General features: G+C 30.9%; 1 protein-coding gene across 1 annotated transcript; it reads right to left on the minus strand.

Annotated features, from left to right (window-relative positions):
* Window positions 1-460: 460 nt before the first annotated feature.
* LOC126722654 (uncharacterized) lies at window positions 461-5,504 on the minus strand. Its single transcript, XM_050425798.1, has 4 exons — window positions 5,030-5,504; window positions 3,234-4,208; window positions 1,458-1,505; window positions 461-1,285 (listed from the first exon to the last, which is right to left on the minus strand). Exons 1-4 carry the CDS (start codon window positions 5,216-5,218, stop codon window positions 914-916), a joined length of 1,584 nt encoding a protein of 527 aa, XP_050281755.1. The 5' UTR covers window positions 5,219-5,504; the 3' UTR covers window positions 461-913.
* Between the last annotated feature and the right edge of the window lie 18,157 nt (window positions 5,505-23,661).

Genomic DNA, 23,661 nt, shown 5'->3' on the forward strand with positions numbered 1-23,661 from the left:
TACATCCTAATTGAAGTGCAAGATGCAGGATATATAAATTTCTATTTTTTTTTTTTTAGAAGAATTTAAATTTCTATCTTTAGGTGAGACTTTTTTTTTTTTTTTTTTTTTTGGACAGAATGCAATAGAGTGAGACTTTAAAATCATATAAACTGTGAAAAATATCTTGAAACTTTTTAACTCTCAAATAGTAGCCAACCAAATACTTATGATTATTCTCGATAGTTTTAATTATCACATTAAATTCCCTCTAATTAAACATCGTGAAAGTGAAGGTCAATATAGGCTTTCTAATCACTAGAAGTGTGAATATGGCCGTCTGAGCCAAGGTTATTTAGACTATTGCTTCCACTGTCCTCTCTATAATAGTACGTACTCATGAAGTTGCCAAATAATTTAAATCACTCAACCCATCAGCACCCAACACTGTTTCAAAGAGACCAACAAAGAACAAACCAAATAAAACGTACAACTTTTACCCATCAAATATAACATAAAAAGAATCCTAATCTAGGGAAGAGTTTGATACATTAACTGCCCAACTCCAAAGAATTGTACACCCCAAAAAAAAAAAAAAAAAAAAAAGACCAGGTCAAAAAACAAAGAGGGATGACATGCTTGAGAAAGGCATTCTCAAATTTGAGCATGCTTGAAGAGGCTCTCTTTCAATAGTCAAAACTGGAGTAGACATCCGTGTAGCTACACAAACCACTTCACAAACAAGTGCTTCCCAGGTTGCATCCTCACAACACATGAATCTCAGATGGATACAGGCACTCCACCAATCAAATAAAATGGAAGTCAGTGTGTGTGAAGAAAACATATTGCATGAAATAACAGGGTATACTACCGCAAACCTGTTAGTCATCTATTTTGGTGAATTTAGTACAGGTTGGGAATTTTTGGCTGCTTATCAAGCTCCATTTACGGCTATGTTTGCAAATCCAACTTCCATTGCCTCCCTGTCATACTTTTCCCTCCTTTTATTCTCAGATAGAGACTCATCTGTGGCCTCAAGTTGGATATCAGCCACCGAAGGCTCAAGAAGCCGAGGGCCTGCACTAATCCATCGGTGACTAAGGCATTGAGCTGCTGTTGGCCTCTTTTCAGGGACAAAATCAAGTAATGGAACAAGGAACTCAGCCAGATCATTTGCATCTTGCTCACTGAAATCATACTTCTCCATTAGCACCTTATTAATAGGCCAAAAACGCAATCGACGGATATGCCTCAATTCCCCACATCTATTGAAGAAATCTCGGGAATAGCGGCCACCTAAAGCAATCTGAGGACATTTGTTGAACAATGAGTGGTGTGAGCAAATGGGTAGCACAACTACATACTTTGAACACAGCAGAGTAATCAAAATTTTGTTTCTTAAAAATGGAAGACATAAGCACAAAATAGTTAATACACCAAGTTGCTTTCTAAGACCAAGGCACATGTAATACTCTTACCTTGCGTGGCATCATTCCAAGAAGCTCCATCATTTGTGCCAAGTGATCCTGAAAACAAAATTAAAAGTCACAATCTACTGATGCTAAATCATGAAGAAACTTACACAGCATTAGGATCATTTTGCCAAGATGCTTTTAGTTCAGTGACATTGCATGATTTCCATTATTAACTATGGTTCAAACATCAAACCCCCCCACCCCCACTTGTAACAATGAATTAACATTAAGTTCATTTATGTTTTTTATGTGCTAGAAACAGATGATAACAGGCTCTTTTTCAGTTTCAATTTTCTTTATGCATACCCTCAAAAAAAAAATATATTATGAAGTTGCTTGTGGATACCCAACACAGTTGGTGTCACCATTGTACCCTTTTGGATAAAACAGAAAATGTTTGGCAACCAAGAAAAGGGGAATAAAATTTCATATTGGATCATCCTACAAAAAGAGAATAAACATTGAAATGTATCCGCTTTCCATTTAATATAATTTTAAAAGAGGAGAAACAATGCTGCACAACTGCTCAAATTAAACTAGCAACACGCAACCCAAGCAATTCTTTAAATGATTGTGCATCAGTCAAAAGATATCATACAGAGAATGAACCTATTAATGCCACATAAAATAAATCCAAAGATTATGCCAAAGGACCTACTAATGCAGAATGGAACAGCTGCTTCTAATGGCAGTAGGTTAGAGGTCAAATCTCCCTATTTAACTGAAGAAGAAAATGGTGATAACCAAAATTTATAAACCAAAGTTGTATACCCAGAAATGAAGGCAATAATAGTTCAGGTATTGCCACTACAACGGCTATTGCCCACTACATCACCAAGTACATCAGAGGTCCTAATTAATGGAGATTTAGAAGAAGAGCAACTGCAAATGATAGAACAGAAAGATGTCCATATGCTGATGTAAAATCATATGACACAAAGAATGGTTCATCCGTATGGGTTGAGGTAACAGAGAATAGAACGCGGTTTGAAGGTATGGAGTATGAATGAAGGTCTAACAGGGTAGAACACATGCACCATTTTCTAGAGGGGGGTGCCTTTTGAATAGGTCATAGTCCACAATGTACATGCCACATGTATTAGATTTAATTGTTGATTTTGTATATATCAGTTTGGAAACCAAGAACAACATGCATAATACTGATGTTAAAACAACATGAATAAAGCTAATTTAACAGAGGGCATAATATGGATTTCAAAAAGATTTGAAGTCAAGATAACCAAGAAAGTGCACCCCAAAAAAATTAAACAAAGAACATGAGCACAGATACGCAGCATCAGCAACATGTGTAAGAACTAGGAGATTCTATTCAAAGTGGCAAAAGCACAGGGAATGTGTTCCAAAATTTTCATAAACGTTTCCCGTAAATTGCATTTGGATTTTAAGACTCAAAATCAGGGGATTTGAAAAAACAATTGCTAGTATAATCGCTTGATATAGATTTGATCTTTGAGAATTTTGCTCCAACAAGACCATTTATGATATAGATTTAAAACATCCTCTTTTACTCAATCATTTCAAATCCACATATTAATAAAGCTTGAAGCTATCCATAAATTACATCGATAGAGATCCAAAAAAAAAAAAAAAAAAAAAGCCTTTTGATACTTCATTCAAGTCATTTAAACTGGAAAACTGAAATCCAAATTCTTTGGAAATCTGCATTTCCTCCAGCATTAAAGACTGGTGATTGAAAGATCAAATGCAATAGGCTTGTCTAATCCAATAAGTTAAAAATGAAGAGCAATATGCACGTACCTCATCCTTATCATAGTTGTCACCATTGTGAGGATCAAATAGAACATCTCCAGTGGCCATCTCGAAGCAAATGCAAGCAAAGGACCAGAGATCTGCAGGTGTTGAGTATTTAGATCCAAGAATAACCTCTGGGCTTCTATACTGTCTTGTCTGAATATCATTGGTAAATTGCTTATATGTCCAACAAGCATTTCCAAAATCAACCAATTTGCACCTACGATCAACAGCTGCCAGTAGCTTCTTCTTTGTGGAATGGCTTCCCCTCCTACCACTTCCTTCACAACTATCCTTTGTTTCATCACCCTTTGTTGATTCATCTTTCACAGAATTATTTGGTTGTTCTTCAAAAGAACCCTCAACTGATTTAATATTAGTACTGGAATCTTCTTCACCAAGTGATTTTGAATCTGCTTCATTTCCCTCAGTAGTTTCATGCTCCACACGACCATGAGCTGCCTTCTTAGCTTTTTTTCGAATCTTCTTCTTCTGATTCTTGGTCAGGTCCCCACTCAAACTCTTAGTGTCTTTTGAAGCCTGAAACTCGGACAAAGTTTTATTCTTGCTGATTGGAAGGATGAGAGGAGCACCTGATATCCTAGGATCTTTGGATGGATCAATCGTCGACAAAAGCAGGACATTCTCTGGCTTCAAATCAGTATGTATAACTGAGAGTTGACGATGCAAGTAATCCAAACCAACCAAAATATGGTAACAAATTTCTTTAACCATGTGGAGAGGAACCCCTCGGTAACCACTATACTTAATAAGCGTCAAAAGATTATCCCCCAAATACTCAAAAACCATACAAACATGATGCCCATTTGGCCCCGTATGCTTAAAATTATCCAAAAGCTTCACAACACATTTCTTATCATCCAGGTCCCCTTCAGCAAGCTGTTTGAGAATCTTTATCTCGTCCAACGCAGCCTCAGTGTAATGCTGAGCACTCTTTTGAATTTTTAAAGCTACATAAAGCTACAGACAATAAATAGTTCATGATGTTAATGAGTTGAACAATGAAATTTAACCACACCGGCCTAATTTAGTATTCAGAAATGTGTCAGTGAAAAAACATCCGATGCAATAGAGCTTTATAAAATCTATTTTTTGATACATCTTCAGTGGGAGAAGAAGGATTCAAACCCTGGATGTCTCTCTTTGAAATACCAGGAAGTGCTAGTTGATCTAAAGGTCATTGGCAAGATTTGTATATACAATCTAATACGAGTAAATAAAAGACAACACATGTAGTAAACATCTAAATGGAAAAACACAAAAAACAAATAATGCAATAAGAACCCCGAATTCTCCAAAGGAAATAAAAATGGAATAGTAATATTACTATATTTTTCCCCTCTTTAGCATAACACAAATTCTTTTGGGAATGCACTAAACGCAAAAACAAAAACCACATTCTTTCCATTTCATTCTGTATTCTTTCCCTAATTTAGAGTATTGTAAGAAACTAAACTCAGATAAATCAAAGTGAGCTAGGGTTCTACCCAATGTGTTTGGATATAGCTTTTTGCTGGAAGCTAATTTGTTTATTTTCCAGTTAAATTATAGTTGCACTTGTATCTAAGCTAAAAAGCTAATAAACACCATTTTTTTTTTGTTTCTCACAGTCTCTCAACCTCTCCAGGCAATTGCTCAAGTGGGGTTTCCATTTCTCAAACCCACAAAAGTTTTTCTCCATTTCTTTCTTGAAATCAACTCAAAATTCAGTCTTTCTTTCAATTTTTTCTGACCAAACAAACAAAGAAACAAATCAAGTTCATTCATTTGAGTGTACCTACCGATCTTTGAGTGTCCCAAGCGAGCCAGACAGTGGAGAAGTGGCCCCACCCAAGCTTTCTCTGCACAACATAGCACCCATTCTTGAAAGTATCACCGACTTGGACCTTGTGGTACCCTCCTCGCCTGTAATCCTCGCTGCCCTCTTCCTCCGACGAGTAATCACTCGCCTCGCTCCGATTATCCGCCATTGTTGAAAAATCGAATGCTGAACAAACAAACAAAAAATGGGTTTGGTTGATTTTGATGAGTTTGATGAACTGTGAAGAAGAATGAGGAAAAGAGTGGGTTTGGTTTGGTTCTGTTACTCTCTCTGGTTGGTGGAACTGAAAAAAAAAAAAAAAAAAAAAGAGTAATTAGGGTTTTTGAGTGTTTTTTGTCTTGCCGGGAAATTAAAGGGATTGCATTATGATTGCTCTTCAAAAAAAAGGAAACAAAAAAATAAAGAAAGAAAGTGACTGCTTGTTTGTTGTGCGGGTTTTTTTTGTACATGTAATAGCTCATGGGGTATAAGTGGTTTAAACCCACGTTTGGTTTGCTGTGACTTATTTTTGATGTGATGTATGTTATAAAAATATGATATTATAATTTTTGATTTATTTTATTTTTTTTAATATTATCATAATTTAAAATTATAAAATATATCATATTATATCTTAATTTTGTAATAATGTTCCTAAATAATGTTATGATGTAAAAATTACATTAATATTACAATAGTGTAATATTATGATTGATAGCATATCTCGTAGGTGTTAAGATTGATAGAATCAAGATTCAAGACAAGAGTGATGAATATTGTGCTGGTTTGATTGTGATTGTTGCTTCAGATAGGGCCCACTGATATGATTTTTTTTTTGTTTTGGGCCCAAAGAGATGGTAATGGCCCATATGTATTACAAAAAGGCCCAATTGGCCAAAAATAGTCACATGCACTACTTGGGTATATAGAATTATAGATTATAGAAAAACAAGGGCCTAGGCTGTTTGGGCTAAGTTTGATTCTAGTTGTGGATGGCATAATCCCAGCTAGGAACGTATAAATAATATGCATTAGAGAGATTTTTTGGACCAAATGAGAAAATAAGTCTAAGCCTACCCTAATCCCATTAACATACTTTCCTGAATCTTGTTGACATATCCTAAGATCTTATGAGGATCTTACTCAATCATTAATAATAAATCAAAACCAATCAAAGGCCTTCTAAAGTGGGTAGCCACTCACTCTTTAAGAGTGATTTTAGTTGGGTAGAAAATGGTAAAGAAGAAATGGAAATTTAATTGATATTTTCTGTTGTTTGGTAAATTAATTTTTTTTTTTTTTAAAAAGTACAGGAAACAAAGAGAGTAATGATCATTTTTCACCCAAACTCACCATTTTTAATCTTTCAAGATTGGAGGAAAATAGAAGAGAAAATATCTTACATAAGTGATTTGACAATTTTTACCTCTTTGATTTATTAAACACAATTCAATAAAGGATTATATTGCCATCAAATACATATATATAGGAATATATTAGGAATTTAATACAATATACATACCTTTTTTTTTCCCTATACCTCCTACCAAACAAAGCCTAAAACATATAGTATTTGTAATATGAATCCTAAACTACAATAATTCAGCACTCAATTCTGTGATTTTAGATTAATATATCTAGTAATCTGCTAATTTAGTGTTTTAGACACTAATTTGCATAGCAGGTGAACATTATAAATTAATATCAAATGGTTCTGTTAGCTGCAAAATTTTGTAGTTTAGATTGCACATTACAACCTTCCCATAATTTAGAGTGGATGGTTGCGATTGAACCTAAATTAAAAATCTCTAAAGGCAACGTACCAATAATTCTTTAGCTTTTTTTGGGTGGTTCAACTGCCATGGCTATGTTGATAAGAGATAAATATGAAATATCGTAGATATAGTGTCCAAAATGATGATTGACAGGCTTAACTTTTGTAGCCCTAAAGTCTTTTTGTTTTTTAATAATCTAGTCCTAGTAGTAGTCGCTAAAGCTCTCAAAGTATAGTTTTCTTCAAATAAAGTTCAAACTGAGCCATACGGCTGAATGAAAGGTGGCTGGAATTTTTCTTGAGAAAGCAGAGATTGGCTGTCCTTTCCAGCCAACATTTGCCTTTAAAATGCACTCATTAATTTAATTCCAAAGCATAATTTGATTTTTTTTTTTTTAAATGACCATTTTAACGGGTGTCTTTAAGTCAATTATTAATAAACTATTTTTAAAAAAATTTAATACCATTTTCATAAAAAATTATGAAAAGCCCTAAAAAAATCTATTACCTTTTTCTTTTCTCATAAAAATTTCTAAAAATATTCTTTAAACCAATACGTTTAAGGCGTGCATTAGATTTTTTCCTTTTTGTTTTTTTTTTGTTTACAATAATAATAATGTTATTGGCAAGCCGGAGACACGTCTACCTTGCAAGAAAAGTTCAGCATAAATTGGTGAGGAGTGAGGAGAGCTTGACCAATTCGATATTTCGTGTGCACAAGTCTATGGTATACCCTTTAACTCAATCGATTCAATAAACAAGAGAAAGCTACCTGGGGAAGCCTTATGTGTTTTTAAATGTTTGCCGATTCTAGATTACATCGAAGAGAACGTTTATCTTAATATACAAGAAAAGTTGATTTTATTGTTTACTACAATCAGCTGGTCAATAAAATAAATTGACTTTGGCTCTGGAAAGAAAATAAAGAAATAATGGCCAAGAAAACTAGTTCAACTATATCAAAACTAAAACTAGCTCAACTCACCGTATCTTTTTGATTGTCTAGTTAATGTCTCTTTTGATAAATTCCCAATCTTCATCGTCTAGTTAATGTCAAATCTAAGTTAAACGCGTCAATTGTTGTCTTCTTGTGGAACAATCTGCCAAAGATGAATACAATTATTTTGTTGATGTTTCAGGCTTTACTGGGGTTTTCTTTTCTATTTTTCTTTTTTTGGCTAATTAATTGGCTTTACTGGGTTTGAGATATGCTTGTCCGATGTCACTATATTGACCTGTAGCTGCTTGTCTAATTCAATGTTAGTAGCCTTTGAGTTTGTTCACCAATCAAACAAATTGACTCTGAAAATTTCAAACTCATTTTTCAACAATATAAACTTGACCTCTTACATGTTTTACCTCATGAATTTTGATGTAAAGCGTCGGCAAAAGTGTGACTAAATATCAAGACTTGTTATCTTTTTCTTTTTAAAATGTCATATATGCAGTGCGGCTTGATGCGTTTAGGAGTTTAAAGTGAAAATTGATTATCTTGTTTTAAATGCAAAATTATTACTAATTAACATAAACTATATACGTAGAATTCTTTTTTTTTTTCAAAAATTTTATAGACACAAAAAATTTGACTAAAATTTTCACATTTGTTGATGTAGCAGATTGATAGTGGTAAATAAAAGAGTAGTGTTAATAGTAGACCTAGACGAAAACTAGTAAAAATTTGCTAACTCAACTCTTGTTATTATTATTTTTTTTTTTTGAAGTGCAACATTTATAATATTTTTTACAACAAATTCTAAATTTTAAGTTGCTTCTTGTTTTCTATTTGAAAACATCACTATAATTATTTTTTTGTCATAATAATAGGCTATAACAATCTGCTATTTAGCATTTGTTATAAAAGTATTGTGAAAAATATTGTGGACTTAACATTTTTCTCACTTTTTTGTTTGTTTTTTATTTAATAAAAAAATATTATTTTATTTAATGATTATATATAACCCTATTGGTTAAAATTTGGGGGCATTTTTTTTACTTAGGGCCTTAGGTGACCGCGTCTATTGCTCTACCATTCAGCCGACCTTGCATATATGTATATGTTTTGGACTTTAGGGTAGAGATGACAATATTGCCCCGCCTCACCTTGACTTGCTCCTCCTTGTTTCGCCCCCTATGGGTTTTTCCTATCCTGCATAGGTGATACGATGGGGATGGGACAAGATTTTAACCCCTGCCAAGGAGTAAGACGGGAATGGGTTTACATCCCCGTACTACTCCGTGTTGATAAGAGCTATAATTGTAAATTGTTCATACCTTAAATCCCTACTATTTAAACAAACAAATTAATACTGGCTTATTTAAATGCATGAATGTTAAGATTTTTGTTTTTGTTGTGATATTGACTTGTTAAACACTTGGATAATATTATTCAGTTCTTGCTAAAAATTAGTTTGATTTGATGGGATAACTTTAGTTATAATTTCAACTATAATTATATTAGGGAATAGGTTTTATTAGAGAAAAAAAATTGTAATAATTGTGAAACAAATTAACACAAAGTAGAATTTTATAGGACAAGGCAGGGTAGCGTGAAAATCTCATCCCCTCCCCATTGTTATCCCTATTTAGGGGGACTATGGAAGGTTGTTAAGATGTATTTTAGTGAGCAATTTTTTATATTGAAAAGAACAATGTTTTACTAACAAAATATATATATATATATATATATATATATATATATATATATATATATAAATAAGCAACCAAACCTTCTTTCTTTGACAATTCAAACTTGAATAATATAAGTTGAACGTAGCTCAATCTTCTTTCTTTTTTTTCTTTTTTCTTTTTTTAAGGGAAGCTATGGTATTAGTACTTGATAATTTTTGGAAGGTAAGATCGGGAATACAGTTCCCTATGGGTGTGACAATAGTATTTATCTATAAAGAAAGAAAGAAAAAAATGTTTCTTTGTAACTACTCACCTAATCATGTTATCCTCTCTCTCTCTTTGCGTTTGCACAACTGCACATTGTGCATGCACAAAGTACACCATATATATTGCGCCGTTTTTTAGGGAAAAAACAAAAATGATAGGAAGCTTCCTTCTCAAAATTCTTCTTGGTGGTACTTCGTTTGTTCCCCCATATGACATTCCACTACGCATCTCGGAGGAATAAAATGTGGTCTTATACTCTTATAATAATAACAAACTAAGGATTGGTTTGGATACCGTTTATTTTACTGAAACTGAAAACTTATTGCTGAAAGTACTGTAAATAAAGGTAAAAATTAGTTGAAATAGTACAGTAAAACCCATGAATAGTAATATAGGGATAAGGGCCCAAAATTGTATATTGGACCTTGGATTTTGGCTGAGGACGTTAATTGGTCTGAGGATGACTAAACAATAGTGAGCGTGTTAAGTTCAAAGTCCCATAAGTAACATGAAAGTAGAAAGGTTAGGAAAGGTGGTACGAGGAGGAGTGTCTCCTCGGATAAACAAATCACAAGTTAAACGTATATTCTATTATTCAAAGTGATCTTCTAGGAAATTCTGCTGAGAGGGACGTGCATCGTGAACGTACTGGAAGAGTGGAAGTTAGGAAACATCTAAGGAAAAGCTGCTGTCACCACATTGAATGCCCTGCAGCTAACTTTCTGGCCACATTTATGTGGAAAAGACCCCTGAACAGTGATGCCTTGGCTACCACAATTCACAGAAGCCAGAAAGGGTGTTTGATGTGACAAGCACTCAAGTAGTGACTCAAATGATCAACAAGTGTAGGATCAAGATAGTCCAAGAAGAACTATATAATATAAGAGATCCTTCATGGATAGAGGATCGAAAAAAGGGAGAATAAAGCACTATAGCAAGCAAAATTGTATTTGTAACTGTTTCCAATTAATATACATTAGAACTTACTCCTCAGACCGGGCCGAGAGTGAATTTATTTAGGTCAATCATTCTGGCTTTTGTTTGATTATCTTTCGAACATATTCTATCCGTTGTCCAACTTATTAGGGCCTAGTTCTCCAACTCACTCTCTATAAATTTATTGTGTTGGGCTCACTGGACCTATATTCCTTTACATTTTGGGTTTAGGCTTCAAAACGTGCCCTTACAAGTAACAAAAATAAGTTAAATAGTGAAATAATTTATAATTTTCATTGCAAAGCAAGAAATGAACGTCAATAAAAATTAAACTACATATTGTTCAAGCAAGAGATGTACAATCCTGCGGTAAAAACCTTGACATATGTAAGAGCATCAGCAGTGGGCCTTTCAAATGCCAAATGTAAGATACATTTGGCATTCAGGCCCAAAAACATGCTAGCAACTGGAATTGTAAAACTGAGAAATGCCAAATTTTTTTGGCATAGCGCTACAATGCGATCTTACAAGTAAGATGGCACTGTAGCGCTATGCCAAACCAAAATAATATATTTTAATCCTTTTATTTTTTCTCTCTCCTCTGTGTCAAAATTTCTTTCTCAGCATCTTTGAGTAATTTGTCTCCCTCTCTCTCTTTGACTTCTCTTGTCTCTCTCTCTTTGTGTTGGTGCTTGAGGTAGAAGACCTTGGAGTCGTCGGTGGTGGCAGAGGGGATAAGTTAAGGAGCTTGAGGATTTTGTCACAGATGTTGGAGAGCTCCGACTCGATCCGAGTCAAAAAGCGCCACCGAAGTGGGTTGTGATCTGGGTTGAGAGTGGGTTGCGATCTAGGTTGCACCACCGAAGTGGAGAGTCTGGTGTCAAAAAGCGCCACCGAAGTGGGTTGCGATCCGGTTCTTCTGGGTTGCGATCTGGGTTCTGTGTGTGTGTGTGTGTGTGTTTCTAGAGAGTCTGGGTTATGTGTGTGTGCGATCTGGGTTGCAATCCATCGAAGTGGAGAGTCTGGTTTTTTAGATTTGTTGTGATTTTTTGTTGTGATTTTGTTGGGGTGGCAGGTGGATTTCTGGTGTGTGCGATTTGGGTTGCGATCTGCCGAAGTGGAGAGTTTGAATTTTTAGATTTGTTGTGATTTTGCTAGGGTGGCAGGTGGATGTTTGATTTGGGTGATTTTTTGTTGTGATTTGCTTGTTGTGATTTTGCTGGGTATGGGTTTGCTAGAGGTTGAGGCCGGTGCTAGAGGTTGAGGGAGAAAGAGAGGAAAATGAAGAGAAAAAAAGGAATAGTAAAAAAAGATTAATAAAGAATATTTAAATAAAATGAGGAAAAAATAGAGATTTGGGATGTTGGATGTATTAAAAAATGGTATGATATAAGTGATAAAGTAATTTTTTGAAATGATAAAATAAGATGGAATGAGATTTCCGGTTGTGGATGCTCTAAGAAAAATAGAATATTCTCAAATTACAAAACCTTTTTATCTACATTTTTATTTTCTTTTATTGAAGTCTGAAGAGTAAAGATACTTGCGAACTTCAATACACGCGGTTTCACCTAAACCAAAAGGTCCAAAACGAAACACTTGCACAGCTGCACCTAAGTTTGTCTTTCTCAGTTTTCAAAAACAAAAAAAGTTTCTCTTTCTCAAAGTATTTCTAAAATGATAGCGATAGAACCAGCCGAGAAGGTCGCAAACTCGCAATTTTCTTCAATAAAGAAATATATATATATAAATGTATATATATGTATTTCTAATAGTTTTGCAGATTGAGACTGTACTCTTTTCTAATGGAAACCAAGAATTGGTGGCAAATTTAATTTATACATATATATTAATAGTCAAAGTGGATAGAAAATTCAATTGAATTATAAATTAAAGTCTAAGTTCAATTTTGCGCTATATGTCCTATTTAATTTTTTAATCTTTGTGGCAAGTAAATTATGGTTCATGCCTTATAAGGTGCAAAGAGGGAGGCTTTCTTTCTAATGTGGGACAACAAAAATTGCCTAAGGTTCCAACATGGTCTAGCCCTTGGCCTCTGAAGCAAAAATTGTCCCCACAATAAATACTAGTGGTACTCTTCAACCATTGGTTCATGCCTTGTAAGGTGTAAAGAGGGAGGCTTTCTTTCCAATGTGGGATAACAAAAATTGCCTAAGGTTCCAACATGGTCTAGCCCTTAGCCTTTGAAGCAAAAATTGTCCCCACAATAGGGTTTGGCTTATCTTCAGTACTTTTTTAACTAGAATCTTCTTTTATTTTAATGAGAAATTGACACATCATCCATTAACTAAATAAAATATGGAGATTAAAACGTCCTACCATTTGCCATTATATATTTAAAACGAAAGGACATGTTCAATTAAAAAATTATTAGAGGTAAGCCAAACTCATATATATATAATGAGAAACTATTATATATTTTAGAAATTAATGGCTTAACAAATGTGTAAGTTGTAATTCTTACACCAAATTGTTTTTGAAATTATGATTGTTTTTAAATGTACTTGTGCATATACACAGGGTTACACATTAGTTATTTTTATAATTTTTTAAGGTAAAATGATTTTTTTTTGGGTGTGGAGAGTGAAGGTAAAATGATGTTAAAAAAAATAAAATAATGAATTGTGATTCGATTAACGTATATGTTTAAAGAATAATTCAATGGTTAGAGAATAGAGGATTTGAACTTATTGAAATTCTAAATCATTTTTATTATGCATTAATCATAACTATCAACGCTAATAATTATGAAAAAAAAAAATCATTTGCATCTATAAATTTATTGTTCTAGAACCCAATGCCAAATCGGATATATCATATATGTGATGGCCCAACACGTGTCTCCAAGACACACCAACCAAATATTGTCATGTACATTCAGTTTCATTGAGGTCATCCTTTTTTTTTTTTTGACGAATTCATTGAGGTCATCCTCGTCGGTCAATGCGTACACTAACATTTATAAAGATTTTCTTTCAATAATTTCTGTATACACAGTTCAAAATTAATGGAACGATAACATATGCAGTGACGCACATTTGCTATTTAGCTCTGCCAATCTCTGTCTACGTGCTACGTCTCATTATATATTTCAATTTTCAGACAGTACTAGTTCTAACTTATAACGTGTCAAAGCCATCCTCACATAGGTGAGGTTTTATTCATCAAAAAGGAAGAAAAATAAAGTGAGGTTTTAACAGCATCTTGACCAAAAGTGACACTCGAATTTAGGTTTATACACTCAATTTATTACTTATTAACCCTGACAAATAAATGATTAAATAAAAAAGACCTACCTTCTACCCCTCTTCGACCGAAAAGTTGATATTTGGTATAAATTTACGCATAGAGAAAGTCTAAAGACAGTTTCTCAAAAAAAAAAAAAAAAAAAAAAGTCTAAAGACACAAAAATTTTGACATTTAATGTGGTAGATTGTTAATAATAGTTAAAAAAGATAATGTTAGTAATAAGTCTAGATGAAAATTAATAAAATATTGCCAACTTAACGGGTGCAAAAAAGTTTTGTCAAATTTTTTTTGTGTATGTGACCTAACTCTTACTTATATAAAGGAACTCAGAGGTAGAATTTATTTTATATAATAATTCTTCCTCCTCAAGACCAATCACTTGTCTTTAAAAAATAAAAATAAAAACTCAAACCTTGTAGCAGAATCTTAAGATAAAACTAAATTTATTATTTTTTTATTACAAAAACCTTACAAATTAACATGATCGAATATGCAATTGATATTATATTAACAATATAATAAATAATTATCTAAATTTTATCCTTTTTTTATATTTAAAAGAGGATCATATTTCTTGCAATCTTGCACTATGCAATCAAACTATTGGACTTACCCAACCTGAAAATAAGGACATTTTTTAGGTTTAAGGGTGGGGTGGGGAAGGAGGGGGTTTTTCTTTTCTTTTCTTTTTTTGCATTTTTGTCTAAAGTGGATTTGAGGCATGATGATGATCATGGGCTTGGATGGTCATTTGCGTATGGCCAATGCAGGTTAGGATGTGTGGGTTTGGGCATGGCGGAGGGCAATGCCACGAGGGAGGGAAAATATGTAATAAATTGCATGAAATCTTATATCATATTATATCATACCATATATATACTATATAATAAAATTAGAGCTTAGAAGTCATAGTTGTGCCAAGTGACTACTCTCACTAATTAGTAAATTAATTATATATTCTTCTAAAAAAAGTAAATTAATTTTATATTATTTGTTAGAATATATTTCCTCAAATTAAGGAATAATATTTAACAACGGTTTATTAATTTAGATAAAATTTCATCATTCAAATTTCAACAAATTTAAATTTTATTCAAACTAAAAGTCTATTATAAAAAATTCTAAATTAAATCCAGACAACAACCCACGTTTTATTTCTTTAAAAAAAAAAAAAAAAAAAAAAAAAAAAAAAAAAAAAACCTTTTGACTTCTATCAAACTAAAAGTCTATTATTAGCATTTTAAGAACAACTAAGGGTCTGTTTGGATACTACTTATTTTGTTGAAATTGAAAACTTATTACTAAAAATATTGTAAATAAAAGTTAAAGTTAGTTGAAATAGTATAGTGAGGCTCATAAAATAATGCCAAAAAATGCATGAACAATACCGTGGGACCCACCATTTTTTCAACAAAACGCAAAATTTTTTCATCCCCAACGCAGTCCAAACGCACGCTAATTAGTAGATTAATTTATATTATTTGTTATGACATATTTCCTCAAATTAATGGATAACATTATAAATTGTTTAATTTAAATAAAACTAAAAGTCTTTCATCAAAATTTTCTAAACTTAAATACCAAACAACTCACCTTTTTGTTTTTGTTTTTTTTTTTTTCGTCAAGTCGCATCTTATTAAATTAATATTTTATTAGGATATTAGGCTGCAAGACTCTTGACTAAGAGATAAGATTTAACAATAATTTGATTTAGATAAAAATTTATCATCTAAGCATGCGTTTGGATTGCGTTGGGGATGAAAATTTTTTGCATTTTGCTAAAAAAAATGGTGGGTCCCACGGTACTGTTCAAGCACTTTTTGGTACTATTCATAGGCTCCACTGTACTATTTCGACTAACTTTTACCTTTATCTACAATACTTTCAATAATAAATTTTCAGTTTCAATAAAATAAGCGGTATCCAAACACATCCTAAGTTTTATAAGTTTAAATTCTACTTCAACTAATAGTTTATTATCAAAAATTTTAGACCAAAAAAGTCATTCTTATAATTAAATCTCACACAATACACTCCACGTTGTTGTCTTTTTTTCACATTTTTTTCCCCAAGTTGCAACTTACTTTTATATTTTAATCTAGTAAAATTATCTTACTTATTGTTCTTTTCTTTTGAATTTGCTTGAAGGATACTATGCCAAAGGAAGTTTACTATAAAGAAGCAAAACAATTGGCACTCATTTAAGTTCTTGGTTCTTTTACGTAAATTTTAAATTTTTTTAATATTTTATATTCTCAAATTTTGAACTCTTTTGTGTATATTTTTATTTTGGGTTTTGATTAATGTATTTAATTTGTGAGTGTGTTAAATTTTTTTTTTTAGTTATACTGTCACTAGGAAAATAATATGAATTGATGAACTATTTTGTTTATTATTATTTGTGGTGGTTAGGGCATAGATTAAACATAATCCAAATATGAATGATCAACCTCATTCCATATATCATATTAAGGAATTAACACAAAGCACAAAAAGAATTTTAAAAAATAAAAATAATTAAACACTAATAAAGTCCAAACTCTGAACAATCAGAACTTATGTGGCGTTTGGTACGAGGAATCCACATTACTCCTAGCATCCCAATTACTAGGAATGTGATGTCTTGCAATCTAAATGCCTAAGAATGTAACTATTTCTATGTTTGGTTTAACTGGGAATCTAATAAGATTCATAGGAATATGAGATTATAATGTTTGGTTTATTCTTAAGAATCTTAAATGAATTATATATTTTTCCCATACTATCCTTAGATTTATAAATCCTAGATCAAGTCTTCTTTCTTTTTCTTTTTCTTTTTTTTAATCTTCCTCCAAATAAATAATGACAAACAAAATGTAAACAATAAATTATGACAAATTTAATAAAACTATAGTCTAACATTTCAAGCAAGTACAATACAAAAATAACTATTTAAATTCTTATTTTTTATAAAAAATCTTGTTAATAAAAACAAATAATTTATTTTACTTTAGCATCTAACCAATCCCAAATAGGAGATATAAAAAGGGGAAAAATTAATTCTTAACCATAATTTTAAAAAGAGCTTAATCCATAACAAACAACCTGACGACGTTTAGGTCTATAAGATATTGATGATTTATTTTATGTTTTATCTCCATTGCTTAAATGATAAGAAGAAAGGGTTAAAATTGTCAATTTATAAAAAATACAATTTCTTTTAAGTTTGAGAATCTGGATACCCATCTATTTTAAAAGAGAATCCACATTCCTACGAAAAAAAAAAGGTTAAGGGGGAATCCAGATACCCTTAGTATCTGAATCCTTGTAGTGATTTGCAACAAAAAATGAGAATCTTTAAACATTCCTAGGAATCATAAAACATTACTCTGTACCAAACGCCACATTAAAGTAATTTTTTAATTATTAAAATTACTTATTTTAGAATTTATTATTACTATTTACTTAGTAACTTTGTTTAATTTTTTTTTTTTTTTTTAAAAAAAAATTAGCTTACATATGAATCTTCATCAAGTTATGCATCGCATGCGAATAATATTAGTAATAATATATGGAAGGTCCCTAACATCACTTTTAACCTCAAGATCTAGAGGCCATTTCTCTCAATGTAAAAAGGCCTGCAATTAAATGTTTAAATCTCATTCATTTTTGTGTCATATAGTTAAGTAATAAGTTGGGAAAGATTACTTCAAACTAATTTGAAGCCCAACTTTGCCTTTTTTAAATTATGAAATTAAAAATGATGCAATTAAAACTTTTAAGTTGTAAAAAAACAAGGGTTTTTAAAAAATAAAAAATAAACATACTTGAGTTTTTAAAAAATGTATATATATATACCCACACAGAGGTTAGTCCTTTTGCAATTTTTTGGGAGTAATTTTGCAAATATTCTAAGAATATTATTACAGCAAATCATGGATCATGTTTGTTTGATGAGTTGTTTGGTAATGTAATTAGAATAACAGTTTTCAGTGTTTAAACAACATTATATGTATTTTTACACATTTTTTTTATCCACACGTATTTTCTAAAAATATATTAATAACGTTACTAGAACAACATTACCAAACATCCTTTACTTTCAATTTCCTCAAATAATTAGATCTCCAACTTAAAAAATTATAATAAATAAATTTAAATAATTCTTTAGGAAAATAGGGTACACAGCCGTCCGTGATGGAGAGGCAGTACTTTGCTTTGCCCACATCCCTGCTCCTCTTGCGGTCTCTGGTCAAAGTTGTTTAGCCGCGAAAATCAAAGCACTTCTCTCTTAAAGATGTATACCTCACAATTACAATAATGCCAAGCTTGTTCCCCCACAATTTCATAAAAAATACGTGTGGATGTGCTGTAAAATTCAGATAGCATTTAGGGCAATTTAGTCATTGTAATGAAAAGACAACCCCAACTTTTGCCTTTGAGAATTTATATATATTATTTTAGGGTCATCTTTTTTTGACAATTATTTAGAAAGTAAAAGAAGACAAAGAACGAGGACTGCATACTTTTTAAAACCGGCCATGTAAAGTAAAATGTGAAATAATTGAGCGTTGGGGTGTGCGAAAGTACTTGACAAAAAGAAGTGGCTCTGTTAAAGTGCCTCAATAAGCCTTTAGTGCTTATGCCCAAAATAAAATTGAATAGAGTGTTTTAGATTAATTGTTAATAAATTATTTTAAAAAATGTTAATATAATTTTTATGAAAAGTATAATAAATTGTCAAAATAATTAATTGTATTTTTTCTTGTAAAAAATTTTAAAAAATATTTTCTAAACCAATAACTTAAGCATCTATTAAATTTTGCCAATGAAAATGAAAAAAAAAAGGGTGCTAAGTGGCATTTCGAAAGGAATTTGGAAGTTATGGGCTTTTGGGGTAAATGGTGAACAGTGAATAATGGGTCCTCTGCCCTCTGAAGTAAAGGGTGGCCCACAATGGGTTAAAGAATAAAGAAAGTGGATTGAGCTATGGTAGGGTCAACGACAGTTCAATTTCTCCAGATAATTGCACGGAATATAAGAAATTCATACTTGCTTTGGGGATTGTATGTATATCATTCCATGTACTAATTGTACTTTTCCTCACTTTATTAAAGGCTAATCTAACCATCCTAGCTACAACTTTAGAATGTTGTAACTTTGTCATTCTTAACTTCGTGGATTAGTATTTGAATAGCCACTTGGCATGGCGTGTGGTAGGAGCCTCAAACTTGGTCATATTTGTGGGTTCAAGAGTTACCAAGTTCAAATAGTACGTTTTGCAAAAATATGGCAAGTATAAGTGGGTCAGGTCAATAATCACATGTGCAAAACTCTTTTTTGTTCATAAAAAAAAAGAGTATTTGAATAATTCTTTGACACACACATCCAAATTTCACAAATTAATGATTTATAAGATTGTGAGTAGCAAATATTTTTTTTCTATACAAATCACTTTTAATTGACCACTTACAATTATATAAATAAACAAATTATGAAATTTAGTGTAAAAGTAATTGTGTCGGTGACTCAGTAGTATTGTTGCATGAAATAAGCACTCAAATTATTGTACTATAACTTTTTCTCCTCCCTGTTAATTTTAGATTGAGAAGGAAACTCTGGAAGAATGCGATCAATATAGGAATTCCCACTACTGACTTTGTGAATGACAACAAACTTTTTTCCAAATGAAACGACTAGGATGAAGGAAGAGTCGACAAACCACAGTGCAAGCCTATCGACAATAAGGAAAAATTGATCCCAAAATATCTATTTCTTTGTCACAATTTCAGCAGTCAATTTAGATCAATTTATAATTCCTTTGGATAAAAGAATTCAAAGAGAATTATTTGAATTTTATTTTATTAAAATAAAATTTATGGAGGGATTTGAGCTTTATTAATATGTTGATTTTTAAATGACTATATATAAGATATCATTTCAAATCCATAATAATAATATAAGTGTTTTTGTTTGAATAAAATCTCCAAAATCCACAGCATCATGTGTTATTAAACTTATATTAAACGATTTATATTTTATACTAGTAATTGTTATTTAAATACATTGATTTTAAATATTCAAATCCAAACACAACCTTTTCTTTATATCTTTTGGAAACTATACTTGCCAAAAAGAAAGTGAAGCACCTAATGCTTTGAAATGATTCTGAAAGGAACAAGCATGCAGATCACGCTGATTTGGGTGAAGTTTATTTATAATGGAGGTTGAAATGAAATGATCAATCAAAACTACAGAGCAGTTTCACTATCTCTGTCATTCTCTTTTTCAAATTAAATGGATCATCTATGGCACCGACTATAAGCCAAACTACTTGGGGAATTCTTTGCCTAACGTGAAGAATAGACTAGAGTGCATTAAATAACTTAGTATATAGTGGTTTACTTACCCAAAAAAAAATTAAAAAAAATTCAATGGTTTCAGAATGTAGACAAACTAGGCTAAGACATAAGAAGCTTTATATTTTGGTGGTAACGTCACACTTCACACCTTAGATTGCTTTTAAATCAGTCCTTCAACTTATATATATATATATATATATATAATTCAAATCTTATTGTTTAAATTTCACGATTATTACAACAATGTCAATGTATTCATTTATTATAGTCTGTTACATTTTCATAGTTAACCTGCTTAAAAGCGATATCATGTTTAGGTGGGATAATAACAAGTTCTAGAATATGTTGATAGAAGCATGTTAATATTATTGTAATAATTGGTAGTGTGAATTTGTAAGTCTGATAAAGGGATCCAGTAGAAGTAACTTCCAGTGTAGAGGATGTAAATAGTATTTTAGTTGATTCTCAGGGGGAAAATATTTTAGCTGTGTGTGCCTATGTGAAATAAAAGTAAAACAATATCTGCACTACAAGGAATTTTTTTTTTTTTTAAATTTTTTGTTGGGTTTTTCATGCCTACTATACAAATTAGAGCATTCACAACAAGGTTCTAAAAAAATATATATATAGTTTTTAGCAATTCAAGAATATACTTTATCTATTTTAACAACTCACTTTACAATACACCTAATATCAAAGGTTTTATTTTAACAAACAACATATTAAAATAATATAAACAAACAAATAAAATAAATTTAATAAACACTACACATGGAGAGAGAGAGAGAGAGAGAATAATTTAGGTAAAATTTTATCATTTAAATTCTAATTTTTTTTGAACGAAAACGATAAAAAAAATTTAAATTCTATTCAAACTAAAAGTTTATTATCAAAAATTCTAAACTAAATCCAGACAACAACCCACGTTTTCTTTTTAACTTCTACTCCAACTAAAAGTTTATTATCAACATTTTAAGAACAACTAATTAGTAAATTAATTTATATTATTTGTTATGATATATTTCCTCAAATTAAGGGATAATATTTTAAATTTTTTTAATTTAAATAAAAATAAAAGTCTATCATTAAAATTTTCTAAACTTAAATACCACTCAACTCACTATTATTTTTTTTTGTTTTTTCGTCAAGTTGCATCTTATTAAATTAATATTTTATTAGGATATTAAACTACAAGACTTTTGACTAATCAGATTTAACAATAATTTAATTTAGATAAAACTTTATCATCTAAGTTTTAAAATTTTAAATTCTACTTCAACTAATAGTCTATTATCAAAATTATCAGACAAAAAAAGTCATCCTTATAATTAAATAAACAAATATAAATAACACATTAAAGGTTTTATAATGAGAGAAGAAAGAGAAAATAATTTAATATTTGTAGCAACTTACTACATTGAGCTGCTACTACTAACAGCTCACTGTAGCAAGTTGGTAAAATATTTTAAGTTTAGCAACATTGTTGTGGGGTGTTTTTGTTTGTTTGGAGTTATAAAATAACTAAAAAACTATTTTAAGAGTATTGCTATGGATGCTCTTAGAAGGATGGTAAATACCCCACCCTACGTGAGGTTTTTTTGCCTCGTTGCTCACTTCGTTCTGAATGTATGTATATGTGTATATTATTTTACTATTTCCTAATATATATATGTGTGTGTGTGTGTGTGTCTCTCTCTCTCTCTCTCTCTATTTTGGAGTCATCTCACTAGGAATGACAAAATACCTCAAATTCAACTCGCCTCTATTTTAACCCATGAGTTTTTCCACCTCGAAAAAGGGATGAGGAAAGAAGTAAGTATCCATAATCTGATCTCGTTTTGCCTAATTGTCATCCTTAATAGTCATGGTCATAACTAGATTTCAACTCAAACGTTCAAAGAATGAAAAAAAAAAATTTACAAATTCAAAAAATAAGAAATATATTGTATTTCAAGATTAAATAAAAACATGGAAAATAAGACTATAAGAGTAAGATTTATTTAATACTAACAGAATGTAAACAAAGTAAATTATATAAATTCGTTACTTTTAAATACATTTCAACTTAACCATCTATCATAATACAAGTCAAAATTCATTTGAAAGTCATATATCCCATATATTACCCAATTATAAAACTAAAACAAAGACAATTTTGAGAAAAAAAAAAATGAAGTTTTTCTTTATTTATTTATTTTTATTTTTTTATGAATATAAAAAAATAGATAAAAATGGTGAAAATATGATAATGTCAATGAGAGGTTTGTTCTTTGAAGGGAACAAAAAATGACACCAAAAAAATATTTTTTTAAAAAGTAATCCGCTTTGGACCCATTATCATTTTTATATATATATATAAAAAAATGAGGATTTTTTTTTTGATAAATATGTATTTCAAACCTATGACGTCTATTTCATAATTATTACTTCTTTTTTTTTTTTACAAGATAAAAACTATACTCTATTCTAATCTAAGTGTATATGTGTGTGAAGCTCTCTTCTGAAAACTTGAATCCTTACCCTTGTCCCCCCACACTCTACAAGTACTACCGCACCAAGAGTACGCGGTGGTATAACTATTACTCTTTACTAATGAAGAAAAACTAAAAAAAAAAAAAATATATTGACTATAAAAAGGAAGTGTCCAAAAGAAGGAAATTACCTTAACGTTGACATAAAACATTGTCAATGTATTCATTCCACAAAATTGTTGATGTGGTACTCTGGTACACCAAATAATTTCTCCTAACATAGATTAGCTTATATTACTAAGGTTATAACACTAAAATGGAAAACCCTGTAAATACCCTTTTTTTTTTTTTTGAGAGAGAGACCCTGTAAATATCATCTAAAATATAAAATGTATATTTTTTTTTTGAGAATTAAATATAGAACGCATAGTAGTATTTAAAAAAGAGTCATTATAATGATAGTTCGATAATGTGGTTGTTGACCATCATTTGTACATTTTCATATATATATTTTTTCTTGGCTATTATATAATTCATGATTCATGATTAGACACGGTCAACTCATCATAATAATGTATTAAATCATCACCGACCATAGTAAGTTACGAAGAGCACCTGATTTACCGAACTCATAACTTTTTAATTTTTAATTCTTTGTTTTTTTTTTTTAATTAAAAAAAAAAACTTTAAAAATAGCGAAGCGTTAATTTCATAATATTTTCATAATTTTTTTTTGAGAAACAAACTAATTGTTAAACATATACACTTAATTACACTTTCTCTTCAAACTCAAACACATTGCTTAATTTAAAGTACTATTGAAAAATTACATAACTTTTAAGCAATGGGAAAGAGTTACACTCAAGTAATGTGGAACAACACCCACTTCTTCTTTTTTTTTTTTTTTTTTTTTTTTTTTTTTTTT

Source organism: Quercus robur, chromosome 1 (genome assembly GCF_932294415.1).
Source record: "Quercus robur chromosome 1, dhQueRobu3.1, whole genome shotgun sequence".
NCBI lineage: Eukaryota > Viridiplantae > Streptophyta > Magnoliopsida > Fagales > Fagaceae > Quercus > Quercus robur.

Excerpts from the sequence above, each read along its gene's own strand:
- LOC126722654 (XM_050425798.1), bottom strand. The coding sequence starts at position 5,218 with ATGGCGGATAATCGGAGCGAGGCGAGTGATTACTCGTCGGAGGAAGAG. Across the intron at positions 4,209-5,029 it reads CTTGGGACACTCAAAGATCG|CTTTATGTAGCTTTAAAAAT; the intron begins GTAGGTACACTC and ends TATTGTCTGTAG. Across the intron at positions 1,286-1,457 it reads TTGGAATGATGCCACGCAAG|ATTGCTTTAGGTGGCCGCTA; the intron begins GTAAGAGTATTA and ends AAATGTCCTCAG.